Source organism: Sinohyriopsis cumingii, chromosome 2, assembly GCF_028554795.1.
Source record: "Sinohyriopsis cumingii isolate HCF-2022 chromosome 2, ASM2855479v2, whole genome shotgun sequence".
NCBI lineage: Eukaryota > Metazoa > Mollusca > Bivalvia > Unionida > Unionidae > Sinohyriopsis > Sinohyriopsis cumingii.
In genome coordinates, this window is record NC_142962.1 from 114,134,356 (window position 1) to 114,160,153 (window position 25,798).

Sequence of the window (25,798 nt, forward strand, 5' to 3'; positions counted from 1 at the left end):
TCGGCTGAAATAAGCATGACAATCAGTTCTCTTATGTTGTACAATATTTCATCCTCAGCATACACAGTAAAAACAAATCAATGGTGATTAGATAAGGTATCCAAAGCCAATAATTAATTTTCCCCGGAAACACTCTTTCTTATTAATAATACACAACTTTAAGAAACGTTTTTTTATATTATTAAGTACAATTAATTAATCACTGTTCATTGATACGGGACCGCAACCTATCCACAGGTATGGAAAATATTAATGACTCCTCATGCCATGCTCCATCCTATATATATATATATATATATATATATATATATATATATATATATATATATATATATATATACCGCTAAAACATAACTCGCCAAAATGTATCCCTTCCCATTTTTTATAGCAAAGGTAACATTTGTAAATAAGTCAAACACCTGCAAAACAAAACAAAACTACACAATACCAACACCGGTATGTATTAACGGTAGCTATTATATCTATACACAGGTGTTAAAAGGCCGATTTTTCTTCTGTGAAGGCAGCGACACATTTTTCCTGCGACAGCTGTGGACAAATCATAAGTTTTGCTTTACAATTGTTTAATTTCTTACAAATTATATATGAAATAGACGGCTAAGACTTTTTGAGAAAAGAAAACTTTTATGCCGAAACTGATTTAGAAATATGGCATAATCTGATTGCCTAACAAGCTTTATCAAGACATTCATACGGGTTTTCGCATACTGTATTTGATTATTTCACCGAACCTCTCAATTATTATTTATAATCAAAATATGCTGAAATGGCCGAAGTTTAGTAAAATGAAGTAACATTTCTGCTTCTTCAGAGTTAGCTCTGGTCTGAGACAGGAATTACTGTTTTAAATAGCAACCTTCTAGGAACTGGGTCACCATAGTTTATGGCCCAATCTCTTGGTTTTGTCTTCTCATTTTTTTCTTTCATTTCCTTCACCAACTGCCGAAGACCTCGCTCCCGATCTTTTACACTGAGACGAGCCGTCCCAGGTGAGTAAGACTCGTCTGTCACTGTGCTGTAACTATCAAGAATACTTGTTGAAGTTGGTGGTCTGATCTTTTTACACCCTCGTAATAACTGTCTATAATTGCTTAGTATAGAGTAGGTTTGAGGCCTTTTTGGTAGGATGCTAAGGCTGTGATAAGTTCGTGGTAAATAACATGGAAAATGTTTACAGGCTTCACCACCTTGAATGGCATTAAACCGACATGAAAGCTGCTCTTCTACATCACCTGAAGTCGCAGGTCGACTCTCGGTAGTGACGAGACTTGAACTGGATGACACGAGATTTCTGTTAGACGTTGAGATAATTGGCAATGTCACAATGCTTGAACTTTCTAGTCCAATCTCTTCAAGTTCTTGTTGAATATGTTGCGTTTCCAACTTCAGCAGCCGCGCCTGTTTGTTAAAAGTTCGGTCCAGAACGCCAATCTCTTCCTTCAGAAGGCGGGCAGCTACAGTATTCATTTTTCGGATCCGAACTGCGGCTTCACGGTTCCTTTTCTCAATTAGCCGGTCTCTCTCCATGGCAATGCGGTCTTCAATGGATTGCCTTCTATTTCTACGTCTCTCCCTGAAGAATAAAATATCAAGCAAATTATAATCTTCAATATTTCGAACTGTGTAGCTAGTATTTTTGATTGGCATCAGTGTTTATCATTTTAACTCAGTATATTTGACTTGTCAGGAATGTGAATCGTCTAACCGACCCTAACTTACATGGCTATGTGATCTAGGACAGATGGCGCTGTAGTAAATTAAACGTACTTTCCACTTCTGAGTTGAATTGCATAATTTTCACATGTGTGGTGTATAGGAGATACTATCGACGCTCATCCAAGATGATGAATTTTCATTACCGCGCAACAGGCTCACTTGTACCTTCAAGAGAAAGAAGCTGGAAAGTGTTAAAGCTACACCTGTAAGAGTTGATCAAGTCTTTGGAGAAAATCTCTGTTTTAAGTTATAGTGTTCCGTTTTTTAAATGCAAATTGAAATTGCCAATCTAGATGTAATAGCTGTAAAGCATTAAACTACACGTCAGCCGACCAGTTAAACTCCTACAATTTTTTTTTTGCATGATCTGAAGTTTCATTTGCTTCTGGTAATTCTCAGAGAATAATCCTATATGTGTGTAAGCGCACGCATTTGAAATATATGCACAACAGAATGAGATCTGATCTGTCAAAGTGAGAAAGCTAGAATATTTAATTCCAAAACGTAAACAAACGTTCAGTTGTAAGGAAATAGATGTAATATATACACTTTACTACAAAAGTTTCAGATTTGAAATGAAACAGCCTTAAATTTGCCATGGCCATCCAATAACCTTTCAGAAAATATGAATACATATGAGACCGTCACCATATACATGTCACATTTACGAATAAGAGTAATTAATTTTCCATCATTCTTTGTGAAACTGACAGTATGAATCTAGTTAATGGCTTTATTTTACTTTGTAAAGACTTTATGTCACAAACTAAGACACAGAAAGAAGGGAAACCAACAAGGTTAGTAAAATTTAACAAATAATTAAATTATCAAAGTTAGAAATGAAAATGTGAAACATTTAGACATGAAAATGTGAAAAGAACTTAAAGTGTTATGAAATGCATCCAAAATAACCCTGAAAAAGTTATTTGAAAGTCCAAAAGAATGAAATGTTCCGTATAAATTTCAAAACCGGAAATTTACTGGTTCGCCAAGAATCATGACGTTGCCAAGATGACTTTATCACGAACTCCTCCTTTGAATAATTCAAACAGTCCAAACAAATGTTTCCTCTCGAATATGTTTTCTTCTCGAATAATATCTAAGTACAATATTAAACAAGTGTGTAGACTTACAACAGGAATACAAGAAACGAGGATGACTCCGAAATAGGAATGAACCTGATTGCTCAGTTCTCTCCTTATATACACGTTCTGTTACGACTGTATTTCACAACATACCCTACACGACAGATCTTACTACTCAATTTATCAGGAAACTTCCTATTCATGCGACCTTGTCCAACTGCTCCGGTAGCCTAGTGGTTAGAGCGTCCGCCTCGGATGCGGGATGTCATGGGTTCTATCCCAGGCCGAGTCATAACAAAGACTTACAAAAATGGTACTAACAGCTGCCTCGCTTGACGCTCAGCATTAAGAGGTTAGTGTTAGGACTGGTCGGACTGGTGTCAGGATAATGTGACTGGGTGGGACATCTTTTTACATCACTATAAACTGTCACACTGCAGACATCGTAGCGATATGAATGAAATATGATTAAAGCTACGTTAAAAATCCAACTCACACACATTCATGCGACCTTGTCCAACCAGACGCAGCATTAGGAGTAGGCGTGGCCTAGGGCCGACCATGACCGCGCGGGGCCAGATTATCGGTATCTCCATTGGTATGCTACTGCAAACACTGATTATCTCTAGACTAGATCAACTTTCGCGATTTGCGTGCATTACGTTTCCAATTTACCGGAGAATATAGCTTGACAAACTCATAAGGATGACCTTAGGCCTGAAGCGCGGTCCCCCTCAAGTGCGGGGCCTGTGGCGGTCGCCCCATTTGCCATCCCCAAACGCCCGGTCCTGTGTCCAACCAATGGGAAGTTACTGAATTCTTCTAGAATTCTAGAATCGTCCAAACCCCATCAGCCAATGAGAAGTTAAGCCAAAGTCGTCATTAAGTGTTATTATTAAGATTATTATTAGCAATTATCAACACGTACGTAAGCATCTATTTATACATCCTATGCAATTTTACGCTCTTAATAGACCCTAGTCACGTAGACAAAGTCTAACTAAAGATAATCTGTACAAGTTACAGCCATGAATAAACATTAAAAATATTAAATAAAAATCATATATCAGGAGTTACAATAAATATAGGTATGCATACCAGTTTACAATCGTTTGCCTTTAAAAAAGTAGTTTTTCATTTATTATTTTCCTGTAGTCAAAAACAAACAGTACCTTGTACATTTGTTAGATTATCAGATTCAGACGCACTCGTTCGAATGAATTATTATGAACAGTATCAGCAAGTGTGAAAAATAGACAACCTCTAGGTAAGTATTTCATGTCCCTAACGTTTCTTAGAAGGTGGGTGGGGGGTATATTACCTATCTGGAGTGCAGATATTTTCACTCTCGTTATTGGCACGTCTTTTGATGCGAGCAATGCAGTTCCAACGCAGAAAGATAAAGAGCACTATCGCTGTACGATGTAGTGTGAAAAATGACTTGTATCAGACCTGACGTAGAAATGTCTGCTGTTGGAACAACCTTTTCACTGATTAATTGACGGTGAGTGGGTTATATACCCACTCATGCGACAGATGGTGAAGGGTGTAAAACCAATGAATCGGCTTGCTCAAGGGAGAGGACTATTGATTATGGTAGTTAACTGGCTCCTGTCCGCTTACAGCCCTACCTTGTGTGTATTAATTAGGAGGGAAGAATTTATGTTGATAAACGGATCTGCTCTTGTTACCGGAGTGACCCGCTCAACCTTTGGTATCAAAGGAGAGCTTGTCTATCAATGTATGTCTCAATCAGAGTAACCGTGGCGACAGGCGTTTAATAGGTAATCAGTAGCAGGACCTAATATGTAATTCTGTCCAATATGTAATTCTGTCCAATATGTAATCCTGTCCAATATATGTAATTCTGTCCAATATATGTAATTCTGTCCAATATGTAAATCTGTCCAATATATGTAATTCTGTCCAATATGTAATCCTGTCCAATATATGTAATTCTGTCCAATATGTAATCCTGTCCAATATATGTAATTCTGTCCAATATGTAATCCTGTCCAACCCATGCGCGTTGACGGAGAGGTCACCTTTGGCACCAAAATAACACTGTTCAGTGTGCATTAATAGAGAAGGAGTGATGTGGAAACGGGTCTACTTGCAGCACCAAAGTGACCCCACCCTACCTCTGTCTCGCTGATATGCCCGATTACCTTAACGTAGATTGTTGCCTGGTCTCCCGTGATTTAGATTATTCAGTTATTGGGTTTCCTCGAGATGTGGACAGATTATCCCACTATATGCTTCTGTCTTGTAATTTCAGAGCTAATAATCGTAGTCGGCGTTTACTAGGTCTGCTGCTTGCTGATAATTTAAATGCAGGAGCATTCAATTCAGGACACATATTCGGTAACAAGATCTATTATGAAAGGTTTCAGCATGTGTGAAATAAAGACCGGCTAAGATTTTATGTCGTTGCCTTTTCTCCGTATGGGGTATGTCAGCTAACCTGAGTGCAGATTTTTTCAGTGTTATTTTTATCAGTACCATTCTAAGAAGGGTTAATACAGTTCTGAAGTGGATAGATAAAGAGCACTAATAGTAGAGGAAAGGGTGCGAAAAGTGGTTGGGGTCAAAGTCTGATATGGAAAGGTCTGATATTTCCGCTCTTGTTTGATTCTAGTTTTCCAAGTTGAAAGTTCAGCAATGTGTTTGTAGTTCAAAGTAATTCACCTTACTTGTACAAACACTAAAAGACTCTCAAAGGCCCAACGCACACAGTAGTACCTACGAAAAAAAACTATTACATTCTTAAGATTTTGGATGCAATCACGGTGCCGTTCGTGCTCAAGAGATTTATTTTTGTATGATCCTTGATTACCAGACCCCGCCCCTACGGTAAAACCATAGCAAACTGAGCATGTATACAATCCATGATTGTCATATTGGACCCCTAGCGTAAAACAACGGCAAAAGCTTAGTATGTTACACTATGACAACATTATTCCATAACTATATATTTTACTGTTGCCAGTACGAAAAGCTACAGAAGGGCATTCAAAACGTTATGGTTATGTCGGTCAGGAACCGACCCACATGCGTGCCATTTTTTTCTTTACTGTTATACTACAAAATAATTTTATTACAAACCGTGTCGAAATTGCTGCGACACTCGACCACCAACTGAAATCGTAAGTTGGGACAAAATGCATTTATTGAAGAGGAATACTATATTGCGTAATGGAAAGAAATATATATATGATCTACGGCTGTTACAGAGAACAAAAGTTCTCATCAAAACCTAAATATTTTGCGTCCAGTCTTGCCTGTCCACGAAAAGAATAAATGGAAAAATTTCGTTGGTAGCATTAGTTCCTCTCAAACAATAATCATTGGAGTAGATTAAAAGCTTATACTTAGACTATAACGGACAATATGTTACTTTATATCATTACATAAAAAAAAACTAATTTTCATGAAGAGTGCTGTGTTGTTATGAGAGAAAGCTCAGTTTCGCTGCCTTTGGTAAAAAATATAGGCGATAACTATTTTGGAAAACTTAACATTAATACATACTTTTTCTCGTCTTCCTCCCCCATTCTAGCACGTGAAAAGCTTCAATATATATTTCGCCTGTCTTCTACTAAAGAAGAACACTGAATGACTTCAAAGCGTTTTCTGTTCCTATATATGTCCAGTGATTCGCATTGTTGCCCACGCGGTTACGACATTGTCATATAAAGTTACTGAAATAGTTCCTTGCATACCTATTGTGTGCCAGTTTTATTTCAGACGTAAATTGTTGGTGTATATCCCGATAAAGCAAACAAATATACCCCCATCATAGTTATCGCGACCTGAAAATTGACATGCGGACAAAAGAACAACAAGGTCAATTGAATTTATATTTAAATGACAGTTTTAAAATGTTATATAAAACAGAGATCTCATAAAAATGTTCACTACGCTACTTAATTTAAAAACTTATATATAAAACTAAGATAATTTGCAATGTGGAGCTAACAATAGTTGTTAAAATTCTGTAAATGTATCTAAAATATGATGCAAAGATAAAACATTACATCCTTAAAATATACAGTCCCTTCCTGAAACCTCTTTAATAATCTAATTAGTGTGTGATAACTCTAATATCTTGTGTCTATGAACGAAAACCCTCAGTTATTACTATTTTCGTTCCATCCCAACCAACATCGCGCTCCCACTGATCTTTCTGTTTCATATATAAACAAACACATACATGATTGTCAAAACTACAGATTAGCCGAAAATATTCCGATAACCCAGGGGTGTGAAAACTACGGCCCGCGGATCGCATGCGGCCCGCCAAGGGCTTTCATGCGGCCCGCCAACGGTTTTCATGCGGCCTAGGAACAAGTCATCATTCGCACTGACTCTGTTTATGTTACTCTGGTCGTCAAATAAATGTGCTTCTTTTGAAGTTTAAGTTTAAGTTTTCAAATATTAACAACTGAAAATTAATTAGATATTATTTAGAAAAACCTTTTGTATTTGCTATTTCAAATATTAATTATTTTACTTAATGAAATATGCGGCCCGCGATAAGTGTAAATTTGTGTATGCGGCACTTGCACTGGAAGGTTTGCCCACATCTGCGATAACCGTATGGAAATGTATTAGTTCCCTTCATCTTTAAACCTGTTAAACTGATTGTGTCTGCACCACCAGGGTTACTTTTAATTTTCGGCTACATCTCTATTAAGACTTATTTTCAAATCGGCTGTGTCCATATCATGTCCACTGCTTTTGAATCGGCTCTATCTACATCAAGATGGTTATTTTAAATCGGCTGTATCTAGGTCAAGGTGGTTATCTGAAATTGGCTGTGTCCAAATCAAGACCATCGTTTTTAAATCGGCTGTATCAACGTTAAGATCACCATTTCTAACTCGGCTGTATCCACACCAAGACCATCATTTTTTTTAATTGGCCATATCCACACCAAGACCATTTTTTAAATTTGCTGTATCTACACCAAGACCATTATTTTTAATTGGCTGTATCCACCCCAATACTATTAGTTTTAATTGGCTATATCCACACCGAGACCATTATTTTTTAATTAGCTGTGTTAATTAGCACATGCACAGTGAGATTTGTGCAGGCCGGAGACATAGAGGTATTACATCTTTAGGGCACCTCTTCATATGTGTCAATTTTTTTAAAAAAATTGGGATCAGCTAACTTTGATTTTTAGACGCTGTTTTTCGAGACTTTGTTTTAATGTGTGCCTCATAAAATATTATAATCCTCCTCATGTCATTGTATTAGATATAGGAAGGTACACGCTGTCTTAAAACTCTGATTGTGACGTATGAAAGCTGATTCTTGAGGGCATTCTTATTTTTTCCATCAGCTTAGTGATTGTATATCAGATTAAGAAGTCATCATGCTGTACCAAATTTTTCTGCGGCAGTTCATTTTCTGTAACTACCTTAAAGTGTGTATTTATGTTACAAGTTAGAGACGTTAAGTCATTTTCCATCGTCCCGAATATATTCTAATGATATATGTTTGTCGCCTATTTTCATTTGAAATAAAAGTTCTATCTTTATCGCTTGAGCTAATACAGAAATAAAAAAAAAAAACAATTATTAAAGGCCAAGATTCCACAATTAAAAGGATGTGAAACATCAAATGGGTCAGTTCATACTAAGCTGTAGTTGAGGAAGCTTGTTCCGTACAGGGATGAACTGGCTATTAAGAACAAAAACAAACTATATGTATTAAAAATGTATCTTAAAGCTTGCTTTGGTTTGATGTTTACGGCACAGAAACACAGGCAGGCTATTTAGTGTTCAGGAAATGGGAGAAAAGTACCTTTCCCAAGGATATACCATGGTAGCTAAATATTGCTCGGCCATTTCCGTAAACTCGTAAAATGACATCAGAAGTAGTTGTAGAAGGAAATTAATTTTGAGGTGTTTAATAGCAATCCACCAGTGGAGTGCACCACATATGTTACGACAGAAAAGGCCGAGAATGTTCCGATTATGACTGTCTCCTACCGCCGCCATATTGTTCCGTGTAAACAATAAGTAGTTCATAGTATAGTTCTCAATGGCGACAAATTACAAAGGAGTTCTCTGCTTCATCAAGCTACCTCGTACAATATGCGGAAGGGTACATACAAAGACGAAAATGACACATTCTTTATTTAAGACAATTATAACATGTTCAGTAGTTAAATTAGTAAAAAGCACAGTAACACCATATAGTGCGGTGAATACCGGAACAGTACAGTAAATGGGATGAGGAAAAGTATGATTCCGATTCTCAACAATTACTTTAAAATTAAAACAATTATGTGAAAGACATTTAACGGCTATTACATTAGAGATGTCGGTATGAGCTGGAATAAACTTAAATACGTTCATTTAAATTGTAGTCAATTCAATTACTAGAAATTAACAGGAAATAAAAAGAGAATTGTGTACAGTGGATAGTCAGGCTAATACCATGTCCAAACTACATAAATTATCAAAATTTCCGTTAAAAATACTTACAATGAATATATTTAAATGTCATCAGTCTTGCAAAGTCTGAAGAGTTATTTATATATTTTCATTCTGTTATAAATCACGAGCACTCAAAAAATAATGGAATTCATTCCCAATTTTATCATCATTACTTAAGGTACTTTTCGCTCAGAATATTCACAGTTCTCAAAGCGCCCTATTTCTATAGGCAATTTGCGACTATAACAACGAAATGTTAATACGGGTATCTAATATAAATGTAATACTTTGAAGTACATTGAAAAGTTCCACTGATGTTTAAAACATTTGGGTCAGCTAAGCCATTACAAGAGAATCGTAAGGTACATGCAGCTTTTTCTAATTTCTGACACGCAATGGTGTTCTTACTAGGTAGTGAAGATGTTTGATAAGACAAGACGACCAAATATCCTTTCTTACTGAATATACTCCATTTGTGAATAATCCAATAATGATTGTACAATCCCGATGCCATATAGTCCAACTTGAACCTGTACAATTGACTTGAAAGTTTACAATTTTTACCGCTTATAAAAGACATCCATTAGTTAACCATTCGACTTTATTATAAAAGCCTCAAATTGATTTAGTCCAAGTTCAGCATGACACATAATTTGGGGTACTTTTCCGAAGGTTTGTTTATTTTTCTGATATTCCTTCACTTAAATCTTCACAGAGTGGGACAGGTACAACTAAATTAATTGCATGTTTAACCTGGCTATCTCTTTCAATATGCTCTTTTAGAATGTTACTGTGACAGAGTTGTTTTTGTTTACGCCTTCCAGAAGTATTTATGATGTAATTTAATCATTTATTTTCCTGTCAACTGTGCAGGGACCATAATACTTGGCCTGAAGAGGATTTTGTGATATTGACAAGAGAGCCAGGACTCTATCACCAGGCTGAAAACTCCTTTCCTTCGAGCTTTTATCACATCTTGACTTCATTTTGGATTGAGTAGAGTGCAGATTTGCTCTTTCGACCTCACAAGCCTTTGACAACTTGTATTTAAAGTTAGAAACATAATAAAGAAGATTAATTTCAGAATCTTCATTAGAAAGAAGTTTCTCTTTCAATAACTGCAATCGTCCACGCACACTGTGTCCAAACACCAATTCAAAGGAACTGAAACCGAAAGATTCTTGAACTGATTCCCTAACAGCAAACAATAATAAATGATTTCCTTCATCCCAATCTTTACCCGTATCAATAGAATATGATCGAATCATATTTTTCAGAGTCTGATGGAATCTTTCTAATGCCCCTTGGCTTTTAGGGTGATAGGCAGAAGATTTGATATGCTGAATGCCTAATTCGTACATAACTTTCTGGAAAATTCCAGACATGCAATTTGAGCCTTGATCAGACTGTACGGACTTGGGAAGCCCAAATTGAGTTTAAATTTTTTATCAAAGCTTTTACTATTGTTTTAGATTTTATATTCCTCAAGGGAATTGTCTCTGGAAACCATGTTGACGCACACGTAATGGTCAACCTGTATTGGTTACCTGACTTGGTCCTAGGTAAGAGACCAACAGAATCTACCATAATTCTACTGAATTATTCATCAAAGGCAGGAATAGGTTGTAGATGAGCTTTGGGAATTTTCTGATTTGGTTTTCCTACCATTTGACAGGTATGACAAGATCTACAGTATTTACCAACATCACTTTTGATTTTTGGCCAATAGAAGTGAATTAAGATGTTGTGATAAGTTTTATTGATCCCTAAATGACTAGCCAATGGAGTTTCATGGGCCAGACTTAGTGTTTCCTGTTCTGTAAGGGTTTGGAACAACAATTTGATAGTTCACTGACCATTCGTCATCAACAGGTACGTCGGGAGAACTCCATTTTCTCATAAGAATTCCATTTTTAATGAAATAACAGACAGGAACCTCAGTAGCTACAGTTTCACTAATGGCCTTTTGAAACAAACAGGAGATCTCAGGATCTTTTTCCTGTTCAACGACAAGTGATTTTCGTTTATCACCCTGATTAGAATAAAGAGAATGAGTACTTACAAGAGGATCAATGTGATCAATACCTTCTGACTGATGCAAACAAGGAGTGAAAGTGACCTCATCAAAAGCCTGACCAATACATGTGTCAGCTAAAGGAATACTTTCCTTATCAAAATCATTCTCAAGAGCATTCTTTGCCATAGCTCTGGTAACTGCACAAGCTCGAAATACATCAGGGAATTCTATTTCAATTGGATCGACTTTCTGATCCAAGCAAGGCTTGTCAGTTACAAGTGGAATAACCACAACCTTGTCTCCAGCTAGTAATAAAGTAATAACCTCAACAGGTAATACAGACAGTTCCGACTGTCACGGGTCCTGAGACTATGTCTGATGAAAAATTTACATAATGGAGAGGAACATTAACAAAGCCGCACTGTACTTCCTGAATAAGAACACTCTCATTAGAAGAAGACTTCTCAGAAAAAGGCAAAGTACCCGACAATAAAAGACTGTGAGAAGCTCCTGTTTCCCTTAAAATTTTAAATGGGATAGGATTGGCCGAATCACTCAAGAGTGATATAGAACCCTTCGATATGAAAGGTTCATAATTCTCCATAATCAAATCCGACTGTTGTTTATTAGACCCAGCACATGTATTGCTTTCAATACATGACCGTGACCTTGACCTCTTAGAAATAAGAACAATTGGAATATGTCTGTCTTGATTCTGATGCATATTGTTCACTTTGTAGCAATCAGAAATAACGTGTCCGTTTTACTTGCAATAGGTACACGTAGGAAGAGACAAGGATCTTAAATCAAGCTTCTCTGAAGTTTGATTTTTAGAAGTTGTGCCAGTTTGAGTTTTAGAAGGACTTGTATTAGGCTGAAATACTTTTTTGCCAAAAGACTGTTGAGTAGAAGTCTTATTTACAAAATGAACTTTATGAGTTAAAGAATACTCATCAGCAGCACTAGCAGCATTTTCCAAGGTTTCAATCTGATGCTCGTCAAGATAAGACTTAATGTCACTATGGACACAGTTTTTGAAATCTTCAAGTAATACAAGTTGTTTGTGACTTTCGTAATCTCGTTCAACATTCTTGGCTAAGCACCGTCTATCAAATATATGCTTTTTTCTCTAGCAAATTCGGCATGAGTTTGTCCAGCTTCTTTTCTATAGTTTCTGAATTTTTGCCTATAAGCTTCAGGGACTAACTCATAACCCCTTAGAATGCATTCTTTGACCGCATCATAGTTATAGTTAGGTGAACTGACAGTGAATTGTATATATGACTATTTTGCCAGTGAGTACACATTGTAATAATGTTCCCTTGGCCATTTCAAATTTTCAGTAACTTTTTCAAAACGAGTAAAATATTTGTCTACTTCTTTTCTCTGAAAGGGGGCACTAATATAATATTATTTGAAAGGTTAAAACTTAAATTGGGATTTGAAGTATGAATGTGCTTTTCGCTTGCCAGTTCCATTTCTTTCATTCTAGATTGATGTTCCCTCTCTTTCTCTCTTTCTTCCATTTGCATTTGTTCTTTTTGTACCTGCATTTGTCTTTCTTCCTCTTTTTCTTCTGCTTGTAAATGCATTTGTTTTTCTTTCTCTCTTTCCTGTATCTCACTCCTCTTTCTCATATTTTAACTGCATTTGTTTTTCTTGTAATCGCATTTGTTCTTTTTCTTTCTCCAATTTCATTTGTTCTTTCTCTTTCTCCAATTTCATTTGTTCTTTTTCTTTTTCCAACTGTAACTACATTTGTTTTTCTCTTTCTTCTTTCTGAAGTTCCAGCTTCCTCAACTCCAATTCCATCTTGTATTTGAATTCTAATTCCTTCATTTTTATGTCAGAGTCTGATACAGACTTACTTACTGAAACCAAAGCACTTGTATCTAAAACATTCTTTTCTACCAAATACTGAACCAAAATATTTCTTATTTCCTGTTTCGTTAAGGAAGCCTTTACTTCAGAAAGATCTTATTTTCTGGCAAGTTGAATCAGATCATCTTTCTTAAAAGATCTAATTGTTCCTGTGTAGGATTTGAAAGAAAGATTTCCACTTTTGATGAAAAAGCGTGCCGATTTCACTAAGATTTCAAAAACATGGGGAATTCATATTTCAAAACACAAAGTTTTCTGAAATATTCTATCCAAAATGCAAAATTGTCCCGGACGAACCCCTTATTTCTTATGTCACTTGTTTAGACTCGAATAAACAGTAACACAAGAAAGAGTGAAAACAACAAGCTTTGAAAAATACAATAATTTTTTTCTGGACAAATTTTGTAAAAATGAAAAAATATGAGCTTACGGTTTTATAGAATTAAATCCAAAAATAATCAAAAAATAATCCTAGAATAAAATTCTTAGTAGTCCTAATAACAAAATGTTCTACTGATTTCACGTTCGAATCTCGACGAAGAACCCAAGATAGAAGATAATAACGTTTGGTGCAATCTGTAGTGTTGAAGTTTACAGTTCCTTGTAGAAATAAAAATTATCACTCCGGTTTCTGATAGATGAATATATTTTTATAATAAAAAAAACTGTCCTTGTTCCACAATATTACATGAGCAAAAGTATTTTCCAGAAAAATAACATAATTAATCCTTTTGAATCCAAGTGATTTGAAATAACTCCAAATATCACAACATACAACAGTTTAACAGCCCAACTTCTACTGGGATTAATTCTCCAAAACATGGGTTATGTGGGCTTTCTAAAACGTAAATAAGGGTCACATGATCATTTTCTAGAAGTTCATAGAAACAAGTACTTGTTACAGATTACGTTTACCCAGTGTGACCCTGACGAAAACCAATCATTTTTACTCTAAGAAATAAAACGTAAAATGAATTGATTTTATCTTAAAGACAAGGTCCCATCATGACCTTGGAAACAACCAATCATTTTAAAATAAAATAGAACTTGTTTACGAAAGTTGCTACAAATTCTGAGAGTAGGTTAGGATTTAGATAAACACCTAACGTTTATAAACTAACAGTCAAGGTCAAACTATTTTCTAAAAAAAAGTATCATCTCTAGTGAATACATTTACATTACAATATCATGTAATGAAAAATATAAAAAATTAAACTGACAAACAATTAAATTGAAATAAATATATATTAAATCAAATATACCTAAGATCTGACACAGTGATCTACAGTTCTAGCTTGACACTCAAAATTCTGGCTATTGATGAGGGCTACTTAATCCACAACTCTTTGCACCACGATATCAGCCGGTAAGGTGTTAGGTTCTTCAGACCTTGTTCGGCTTGGTTAGGTAGGAAATTTACACCTGCTATACCAATTACAGCTATTGTGTAGCACAAATTACCAAATCTTTCTATCTCTCCCGCTCGATTTTGGATCTTGGCGAAACTATGAGTTAAAACTTATGTTTGCCCGGTTTCACTGAACGAACTCTCGTAAGTATTAAAATATTTAGAGAAAAAAAAAAGAAATATATGTAATTTACATCAGGAACAGGGAAAACGATGAAGATATCTGAGGCAAATTGCACTTTTCACATTCGACCTAGACGGAACAGCTATATCGCTTTCCTCCAAATGAAGCATACTACAGGCTCGAATGTCACATGGGAAGTAGTGTCGATCGGTCGAACGCGATACTGTTTCTGTAGAATGCGAAAAAACAGCGACTAAGTCGAATGCGAACATTGGAAATTTTTTGATTATCTCGTGCAAAATATAGAAGCATGCATACAGCTAGACTTAGCTAACCGTTGTGTTTCTGATGTCAACTAGCTCCCTAGAGCGTGAGTTGGAGATTATACCAATTCTGATTTTCTTTATATAGATTCTCAAAGCAAATGCTCTTGGTCTTCATTTGACTTCTTCAAATATGTTATTCAATATTTTATATATTTATATCGAATGTATTCTGGTGTTACAACACACGTACTCGCCCCATTTAAATTTCATACATGATTTTTCGTACGCGATCGGAGTTCGATACAAACATATTCCAAGAGCAATGTAGACACGTGCTATTCAACTACACCGGATTTTATCTGTTTCTTTTCGAGCAACACTAAACACAGGGCACTCTAAAGGAAAACAGAAATGCTATAGACTCGGCTAGTCGATGATCAAATTTCACTGCACATTTAACGGGTAGGTGGAACAATTAACAGACTTTGACAGCATAGTTCCGATTTCCAGTAGTATCTGGATACCTAACATAAAAATAATCAGTCAGACAAACGTACAACAAAACCGTTGATGTTTATCAATATATTATCGTAGGTTAAGAGCACTTGAAAAAAAATACGCAATTTTAATATAAATAGAAACCTTCATGACAAACATTGGGCGTACTTCTTTCACATTTTTAAAGAGCGGTCGGTAACGTTAGTACTTCGGTAGAGTTTGCCAACTTGATTGTGATTTTCAATAGTATATCTGAGTAACGGTATTAATCAACTAACTAGGCCATTAGTAATTGGTTGTTTGCAGTAGAGAATTATAGAATACATTTTATATGATTGGCAAGCGGAAATGAATTTGAGTCTGTCTATTTAGATCTTTTATTTGAAAGCCTTATAGAGTTTTAAATACTTTTATTGCCAGATTCTTAATATAAGACTAAGGGATTGGAAAACAAGTCACACATTCTGCGAACTTAGAGTGTTCTATTCCATGATTTCATAAAATAATAAAATAAACTAGAGACAAACAGTCATACATATAATTATATTGTTATAAAGGATATACAATATATCAGTTTAAATTACACAATTTTATATAGTGCATTAGCATTAAGTCCATTAGGATACAGAGTATCTAACTTATGAATCCAATAAGTTTCTTTTATGAGTCTATTCATGTTACCATGCACAATATCTATTGGCATGAAAGAAAAATCAAGTAGAGAGTGATTATTGGTGTTAAAGTGTGTTGAAACATTAGAGGAAAACTGAGGATCTCTATAATTTTTTATATGAAAGCGATGATTATTCATTCTCTTAGAAACTTGTTGCAGTGTTTGTCCAACATATTGCATGCTACATTTTTTACAGGTTATTAAATAAATCACATCAGTTGATATGCAGTTAGTGTTATCGCGTAGAGAAAATACCTCTTTTGTATTAGCACTACTGAAAGAAGTACTTTCTCTTATGTTTGCACATTGAGAACACCGGTGTCTGTTACATTTAGATGACGAAAAGTGTATTTTTTTATTTTCTGTCTGTTTAGTTCTGATTAAAAAATCTTGCAAATTCTTGGGTCTTCTATAAGCGAGAACTGGTTTAATTTTGAAAAGTGATTTGACGCTAGTTTTATTGGATAAATTTAGGAGACTATAATATGTATTAATTATACGACCTATATTAGGTAATGAAGGACTATATTGTATTGTGAAAGGAATTACATCTCTCTCTATTTTACATTCTGCTGTATTTAAAGCCTCATGTTGAGTAAGATTAAAGGCTTTGTTCAGTGCAGAATCAATTATGTATGTATGATAATTTCTATTTTGGAAATAAGTTTGTAATTTATTCAAAGAATTTTGTAATTGACAATCATCTGAAATAATGCGTCGGTATCTTTTGGCCTGGCTATATGGTATACCGTTTTTACATGACATGGGATGACATGAAGAATATTCTACATATTGGTGGATATTAGTTTCTTTGATATGAATATTTGTAGAGATAGTGTTTTCAATATTTTTTATTACATTTACATCTAAAAATGAAACATGCGTACTTGATGCAGTATAAGTAAATTTAATTGTCGGATGAAAATGATTCAGGCGATCATTAAATTTTTTCAGTACTTCATTTGAATGGTTCCAGATCATAAATATGTCATCTAAAAATCTAAACCAAACAGATAGATTAAACTTTTCGTTTTGAAGAAAATCTTTTTCTAATTTACCCATAAAAATGGAAACTTATGAAGGAGCCATGGAACTACCCATTGCTGTACCCATTATTTGTATGTAATTCACATTATTGAATTGAAAATAATTGTTTTCCAAGAAAAGTTTTATTTTTTTACATATATCTTCACTAGATAGTGTGCTACTATTAAGATTGTTATCAATAAAATATTTGCATGCTTCAATACACGATTTCATAAATGCACAGTATAAATTAAACAGGCATGAAATCATACCTATATGACAGGTCATAATTTTATGTATTTTTTGTCAAGGTCATACTGTGACTACATGCTTTTATACGTAAATACTTCTCGAAGGTTCTGGAAAGTTGACCCTCATCCGGGAATTAGTTTTGCGTTTCGAGTTACTGTATAATCATTGTTTATATCATTCGAGCTTCTAAACACTGGGACGTAAAGGTGTTTCTTTCGTTGTGTCATTTTGGGAATTACATTTTAATGTTTATTCGAATTATTTGGATTCTAAAGTATACTTCTTTTTCCTGGAATTATATGAGTGCTCATACAGAGTTCTTGGACAAAGACATTTCATTAAATTTTATTGGGAAATTCAAACACCGGATTATTGTTTATGAATAACGCAGAACTTACAACATCACAATGGATACATTATAGGTCATCGCATTCAATCTTGTATTCTTCGTCGGGACTCGAATTTGAGTGATTCAGAACATTTTATTATTAGGACTTATAAAATTTAATTCGGGGTTAATTCTTGGATTTTTTTGGGATTTGATTCTTAAAACCGTTTGTTCTTTAAAAAAATTAATTTTTACAGTATTTTTCCACTGAAATAAATTATTTGTAAAAATTGGAAAAGCTTGTTGTTGTCACTCTTTCTTTTGCTACTTTTATCTGAGCCTAAACCCGTGACATTGGACGCTACACCAAGCCACTGTTTTAGAATCAATGGAAGATTATTTACTTAAACACGAATTTTAACTTTCATAATATACTACTTGTCCCTAAATTCACAGTTACGCCAGATGATTAAATTGTATGTAAACTAAAGTTTTAATCGAAGTTATTAGGCTTATTGGACACGAAATCCAACAATGGCATGTGCGCTATGGGGACGTCCATTAATTATGTCAACAATTTTTAGGAATTTTTTTACACACACTCCTCCCCCCCCCCCTTGTCAACAACTGTCAAACTTTCAGTGACCCCCCTAATAAAATTTTACCACCCCCACCCCAACTAACAATATTTTATACGGCTGGCTTTTATGCTAAAAATAGAATTATGGAAATTAAAAGGTCTACAAATAAATTTTAATACATTTTTTTACTTGGTTAACAGATTTCAAATTGACTATAACACTTTGAATTCATGAAAAAATCGAGAGTTTATATTCTAGCTTCCTAGACTTCCTTGGCAAGAGTTCAACCGGTTTGGGATTAAACTGGTGGGCTGTTGACGGACGAGCGAGTGTGAGCCATACCAACTCACCGACTAATTTCCTATTTTTTGATTTATTGTAAAAAATAACATTGTTGACGTCAATTTATCTTGAACTCCCCCCTCCCCCATGTCAACAATTGTCAAACTTCTTCAAACCCACTCCCCCCTATTTTGTTGACATAATTAATGGACGACCCCTATGTTTGAAACGAATAAATAATAAAGGAAATACGTTTAAAATTAAAAAAATATCCTGAGAGTAATGAAGATGATAATAATAATAATAATAATAAAAGAAGAAGAAGAAGAAGAAGAAAAGGAAAAATAATTGACTCGAGACCTATCCGTCAAATTACAACAACAATTAAAAAAAACAACTATCACACCCTTCTTCTCTTTCTGTCATCAGTGTCTCCGTCCTCGTCATGTAGTAGTAGTAACGTTAGTAACAGCAGCAGCAGCAGTAGTAGTTGTAGTTGCTGTTGTTCTTGTTGTAGGAGATGACCAATCATTGATACACCAAGACAAATTTATCAGCAGTAACACATCCTAATCAGGACCAGATACTTGATAGTACAAAAAATTTCAATTTAAATTATTTTAAACAATTATCTTCTTACCTTAATAAAAATCTTCTTTTATGGTAATAAATCAAAGCAATTTCATCACAGCAGCCATGTGTGAACTCTGCAAGCGTCAGTAAAGTAATTTGACAAGATTTCTCGAAGCCGTCCGACTACCACAAAGGTTTTTTTTCAACTGAGGCTATATTTTATCGGATTAGTTCAATATAACATTCATATACAAGAGTTATTTATTTCCCCGTTCTCTAGTGTACCGCAGTTGACAAATATTATCAATAAACCATCCCGCTCTCTTTAGAGGGTGTAGATTTTCTTTATACCTATCTCAAATGTTTGAACATAGGAAATTCTAGCTAGGTGCCTTAATATAATCATTTGCAAATACTAGAACCATAAAGTATCAAGTTATATCTTTTCTCAGTTAACAAAGAACTGGTAGAAAAAGCTATTTACAAAAACCTGGCGTTTGCTTAAGTATGCCTTCAAACCAATGCCAGTCATTTGACCTACAGCTGAGTAGAGATAACCATGCCACTCATTTGCATAGTACCTCATATAAAACTTGGGTAATTTATGTTCATAATTACCCCATGCGAGTGGTTTTGTTGTTTTACGGAACAGCAACACAAGTAGGTTATTTAGTGCCTAGACAACCGGAGTAAAGCGCTTTGCCCAAGAACACGCCGCAGTAACTAACCAGAATTAATCCCACAGTAGGATTCAAACCAGCATCATTTCGATCGCGAGTGTGGTGTGCTATGCACTGACCAACTGCTGACTTTTATTCCATGTGAATCAGTGTTAAAGTTTTGGTGGATTCTGAAAATTTAATAGAGAATACTTGCAGCTGAAAACTGTTGAAATAATGACGATTTTAATTATCATCTTCACCTAGTGGTAGGCTGTCTGACAAGCTTCCAGTACTTCTATAAATACCGTGATGACTAAAACGTTTGGCCAGGGATTATATTGGCTAGCTACCATATAAGTATCGGCACGCGTTAGGGTTTATCTGATAGACGACGATGCGTTAACTGAGATAATGCAACGTCACATCGCCACATTCAACATAAAATAGCTAGTTAATTTATTCATTAAATATAAATGTACATTCAGTTGTTTTCGGATTTAGTTTTTGTTCAGAAATGTAACATTACATTTAATTTCTATCAATCAGTTTGTTCATCTCTGAGAAAGTGTCAAACTATATTTTGGTGGGTGGGGGTGATAAATTCCTTATGAATATATTTCGCGACGTGGTAATATAAGGCAACGTTCTACAGGAGAGAAGCAGAGAGACAGACACAAACACAGACACACAGGCAGAAAAAAAAAACTTTTTCTCGAAAGACGTCATACATTACATGTGTACATAGCCATTGTATAAGAGATTAATTTCTACCTACCTGACCAAAATTTCTTCAATAATTTTTCCATTCCATGTTGAGATTTATGCTTATAAAGGAAACCAAGCTAGATGTTGAACAGCATATTGCTTCATGCAACATCTGAATTTTCAAGTGATCCTTATAAAGGAATTGATCGGACGATATTCAAATGAAAGCTTTTTTTTTCTTCTGCTCTTAACATCTCTTGACGGTTACCATCATACCTTGGTTTTAACCTTCAGCGAGTCATTCAAATGCAGGCTTTTATTGTAATTTATTTTGACTGTATAATAGATCCCTTTGCTTTCACATGTCATGGCATGTAATGATTACAGGAAAACACGTTTACATTGCTCTTTCAGACGGTAATTGGTTTTCGCTTGCAAATTGGTACGCACACATTAAAGAAAAATAAGGTATAGAAATTATGAATGATTTTATTGGCTTGATTTGATTTATTTAATAGTGTAGACAGAATTTTTCATGCTTTTCAGACGAATATGCTTGAATATATTTCATCCAAGCGATGGAAACCACCCACCCCCTCAGTGCCATACTATCAGGCGACCAGTGATGTTTTTTTGTATTATAGTTAACATGATTAGAATTTATTTTTACAAGTAGTACATGGTATAGTCATATCTGATGCTCCCTGTTACTTACGAGAATTATTTTCTCATTTGGTTGCAATAATAGCAGTAGATTTGTATTATCTCTCCTAGACTCAACAACGATTATAAAGCTAACAAATTAAAAAGACAAAAGTATAAACCCCTTTTAAACTGGATAAGTAAGGTAGAACTTATTCCAGTTGTACATACATTTATTTTTACTAACCGGAATCAACTCATTCTCACGAATTGATTAACCGGAATCAACATTTATTCACACATTCCTCAAGTAGTCTTACATGGGTCACGTTTATTACTAGTGGTGAGACATGGGATATAGTCACGCAACAAAGTTCCTTTTTTCTGACGTCCATTTTTGTTCCTATTAGTTACTCTTGACACAATCACGATGTCTTCCTTTACACTGCTCTCCTCTCGAACATTCCAGGACAGAATTATACTTTTCCCAACAACATCGTGCTCTGTCCACACATAAAATGTCTGTCTGCCTGTCTGACTGTCTGCCTGTGTATCTTTCTGTATGCGTCTTAAGTTTTTATGCATTTCTCCTTTCGCTGATTCGTAGTTATGGATATGAATTTTTATTTATTTTTTTAAATAAAAAAATTAGATAAACAAATATCTCAACTTCTCTATCATTCATTAACGGTGAGATCTGAGCATCTAACCGGAATAAAGCGACTCTAAAGCATCATATTAAACGTATTGCATTCAACCGAGTACTGTACTGGTCTCTTATTTGAATACAGGGTGTTGCATTTCAGTCACGAATTATCGGTTGCTTATCCAGCAGTAAGTCAACATAATACGTTGACAGGTATTGTAAGGAATCCATTTGTGTTCTTTGTCCCCGTTTCAATGCGCTAATGGAAAGGAAGTCGTTATTAACAACCCTGTACACTGTAAACTTGTCAAGCACAAGCTAGAAAGAGTTGACTCCCGTTATACACGCTTAATACATATCTAAAATCTATGGAGGGGGATTACCGCCATAATAATATGCATGTATTTTCTATTTTTGCAACTCATTTTCGTGCTTAAATTAATCAGTCAACATTGATTCGGCTATGAATATATTTAAATAGTACGAAAGAAAAACATGTAACTGAACTGTATGTGCAATATAATGCAGAACAATTATAATAATTTGATGAATAATAATAAACAGATAAGAAGCTAAAATATATATATTCTTATGTTTAGACTCGAATAAACAGTAACAAAAGAAAGAGTGAAAACAACAAGCTTTAAAAAATTTAAATAATTTATATCCCTGGAAAAACATTATAAACAAGAATCAAATCCAGAAATAATCCAAGAATATTCCACGAATTAAAATTTTAGAAGTCCTAATAATGAAATGTTCTAATGAATACAAGTTCGAGTCCCGACGAAGAATCAAAAATGGTAGGCGATGACGCATACTGTAGCCAGTATAGAGCTGATGTGTACAGTCCTTTGTGAACTGCAGAAAACAATATTCCGGTGTTTGAATTCCGAATAAAATTTAAATAAATGACTTTGTCCAGGAATTATGTATGAGCACTCAAATATTTCCTTGGAAAAAAAATTATCCTTTAAAATCCAAATAATTCGAATAAAAATTAAAATGTAGTTCCCAAACTGGTTACAAACACACACTTTCCAGTGTAAAGAAAAAACCCGATGACCAAATATTTCTATAAACAAACTTCATACAGTAACTTGAAAAGCAAAACAGATTCCCGGATGAGGGTCAACTTTTCAGGATCTTCGAGAAGAATTTACGTTTAAAAGTAGGTAGTCCCAGTATGACCTTGACAAAAACCAATCATTTTGCTCTAAGAATAAGATAAAAATAAAAAGTTGTTTACTTGTCTCGGTGATTTCTGAAATCATGGTCTGGAACTAGTTCAGATTTAGGTGTTTACAAAAGAAGCGTCAAGGTCAAAATACTTTCTGACAAAAATAAAAAGTTCATAGTAAACAAAACTACATTGCATCAACATGTAACGAAAATATAAAAAAGTTTAAACTTGCACACAATTAAATTAAATCAAATATAAATGAAATCAAGTATAAGTAACACTTCCCCATAAAGAAAAAGAAAGATTTATATAATAAAGCTATCTTTGTACCATATAATAAGTATACATGAGGTTAAAAAACTCTTATAAATTACACACAGTATACAAGAAATAATACATTGTTATACACAGGAAAGTGCGTCTGGCATTAAATTATCTTTTCTCTTGATGTACCTGTTGTAAATATCATATTCATGTAACAACAAACTCCACATTTGTAGTCTTTGATTTTTCTTTTCATCTTGCCGATGAAAGTAAAGGGGTTGTGGCCATTAAACACAATAATCGAAGAAGGAACCAAACTAATTTATACATCAAAATGTTGTAATGCCAGTATCAAAGCCAAACATTAGTTCTCGACTGCTGAATAATTTCTTTGGTGCTTATTTCATTTCTTAGAAAAATAGCACACTGGATGATCAATACCATTTTCTTCTTCTTGAATCAAAACTGCTCCAACCCCAATATCACTTGCATCAACATACGATTTAAATGATTGGCTGTAATTTGGAGCTGTAAGAACTGGCGCGCTTTTAAGTATGGATTTTAACTTGTCAAAAGCCTCCTGATATTTTTGAGTCTAAAGAAACTTGTTTTTCTTACTTACCAAATTTGTCAGGGGTTCAACAATTACAGATACTTTGGAACAAAATCTCCGATAGTATCCACCCATACCTAACAATCGCATCAGTAGCTTTTTATTTACAGGCACATGGAATTTATAAATAGCCTTCACGTTAGTATCTATTGGTTTAACTTGTCCATGTTCCACGATATGCCCTAGAAAAGTTACACTAGCGCGGCAGAACTCACTTTTGGATAAATTAATTGTCAAACTTGCATTTATGAGTCTGTCAATGAATTTCCGAATTGTTGCTAAATGTTCTTTCCAGGTGTCGTTGTACATGATGACATCATCGATGTAAGCATCACCATTGCCTAGACCAGAGGTAATCATATTCATGAGACACTGAAAAGTACTTGGCGACCCTTTCATTCCAAACGGCATTACTTAATATTGATAAAGCCCATCTGGAGTCACAAATGCAGAAACTTCCTTTGCTCTTTCCGCTAGTGGAATTTGCCAAAAGCCTTTCAGGATTTCTAATTTGGTGACATACTTGGCATTCACGATCTTATCAATACAGTCATCGATTCTTCGGAATGGGAATGAATCTGTTTTTGTCACACTATTGACTTTCCTATAATCAGTACACATACGAAAAGTTTTATCTGGTTTTGGAAAAAGCATGCATGGTGAACTCCATTCACTTTTACTGGGCACTATATAATCATTCTTCAGCAAATACTGAATTTCTTTTTTCAATTATTTCTGTTTGAGAGGGTTCATCCTGTACGTGCGTTGTTTGACAGGTTTGAAATTTACAATTTCAACGTCATGGAAAATTTTGTTCTTTCTTGTAGGAATATCCGGAAAAAAGTGCTCTTTTTATATAATAACTGTGTAAGTTCATTTCTTTCTTGCTCTTGCAAATGTGAAAGTTTTTAATCTAGATATTTCATGATTTCTGAAGATTTGTCACTGCAATATCAGTAGATTCCGATGGTATTCCTTCACTTAAATCTTCACTGAGTGGGACAGATACAACTAAATTAATTGCTTTTTTAACCTGGCTATCTCTTGTTATATACTGGCACTCCTATAATTTATTTAGATCCCAGGAGCACTAATAATATAATTTAACTCATTTATTTTCTCGTAACTTTGTAAGGGCCGTAATAGCTAATGTGAATTATTTTTGAAGAGTGGGCAAGAGAGACAGAACTCTATTACCAGACTCAAAAGTTCCCTTCATTGTAGTTCTGTCAAACCATCATTTCACATCTGACTTCAATTTGCTGGATGCCAAATTCAAGCATAATAGACTGGAAAGTTCCAGACCTAAAATTTGACCCATGACCCGATTGGACAGATTTGGGAAAGCCAAATCGAGTATAAAAAAATCTTTAGCAACGAATTTTACTATTATTTTAGATTTAATATTCTTTAAAGGAATCGCCTCTGGAAACCTTGTTGATGCGCACATAATGGTCAACAGGTATTAGTTACCCGACTTTGTCATAGGTAAGGGGCCAACACAATCTACCATAATTCTCCTTAATGGCTCGTAAAACGAAGGAATAGCTTGTGGATGAGCCTTATGTACGTTCTGATTGGGCTTTCCAAACATTTGACAAGTTTGACAAGATCTACAGTATTTGCCAACATAACTTTTGATTTTTGGCCAATACAAGTGAGCCAAGATCTTGTGAGAAGTCTTGTTAATCACTAAATGACCAGCAAAAGGAGTTTCTTCGGTCAGACTAAGTATTTCATGACTGTAAGGTTTTGGAACTAAAATTTGATGTTCACTTACCATTCATCAACAGCAGGTACCCAGTGTGGTCTCCATTTTCTCATAGTAATTCCATTTTTGATGAAATAACTTACAAGAACTTCAGTGGCTTCAGTTTCACTAATGGTCCTTTGAAACAAA

At 34.7% G+C, this 25,798-nt stretch overlaps 1 protein-coding gene across 9 annotated transcripts; it reads right to left on the reverse strand.

Annotated features, from left to right (window-relative positions):
- Nucleotides 1-445: 445 nt before the first annotated feature.
- LOC149805635 (uncharacterized) lies at nucleotides 446-20,837 on the reverse strand. Of its 9 annotated transcripts, none has more exons than XM_089950277.1 (2): nucleotides 20,621-20,837; nucleotides 446-1,594 (listed from the first exon to the last, which is right to left on the reverse strand). In XM_089950277.1, exon 2 carries the CDS (start codon nucleotides 1,546-1,548, stop codon nucleotides 835-837), a length of 714 nt encoding a protein of 237 aa, XP_089806403.1. In that variant the 5' UTR covers nucleotides 1,549-1,594; nucleotides 20,621-20,837; the 3' UTR covers nucleotides 446-834. The 9 variants fall into 9 exon arrangements, with proteins under 9 accessions (XP_089806403.1, XP_089806402.1, XP_089806401.1 ...); XM_089950276.1 differs by lacking the exon at nucleotides 20,621-20,837 and adding an exon at nucleotides 19,251-19,400; XM_089950275.1 differs by lacking the exon at nucleotides 20,621-20,837 and adding an exon at nucleotides 6,354-6,426.
- Nucleotides 20,838-25,798: the final 4,961 nt, after the last annotated feature.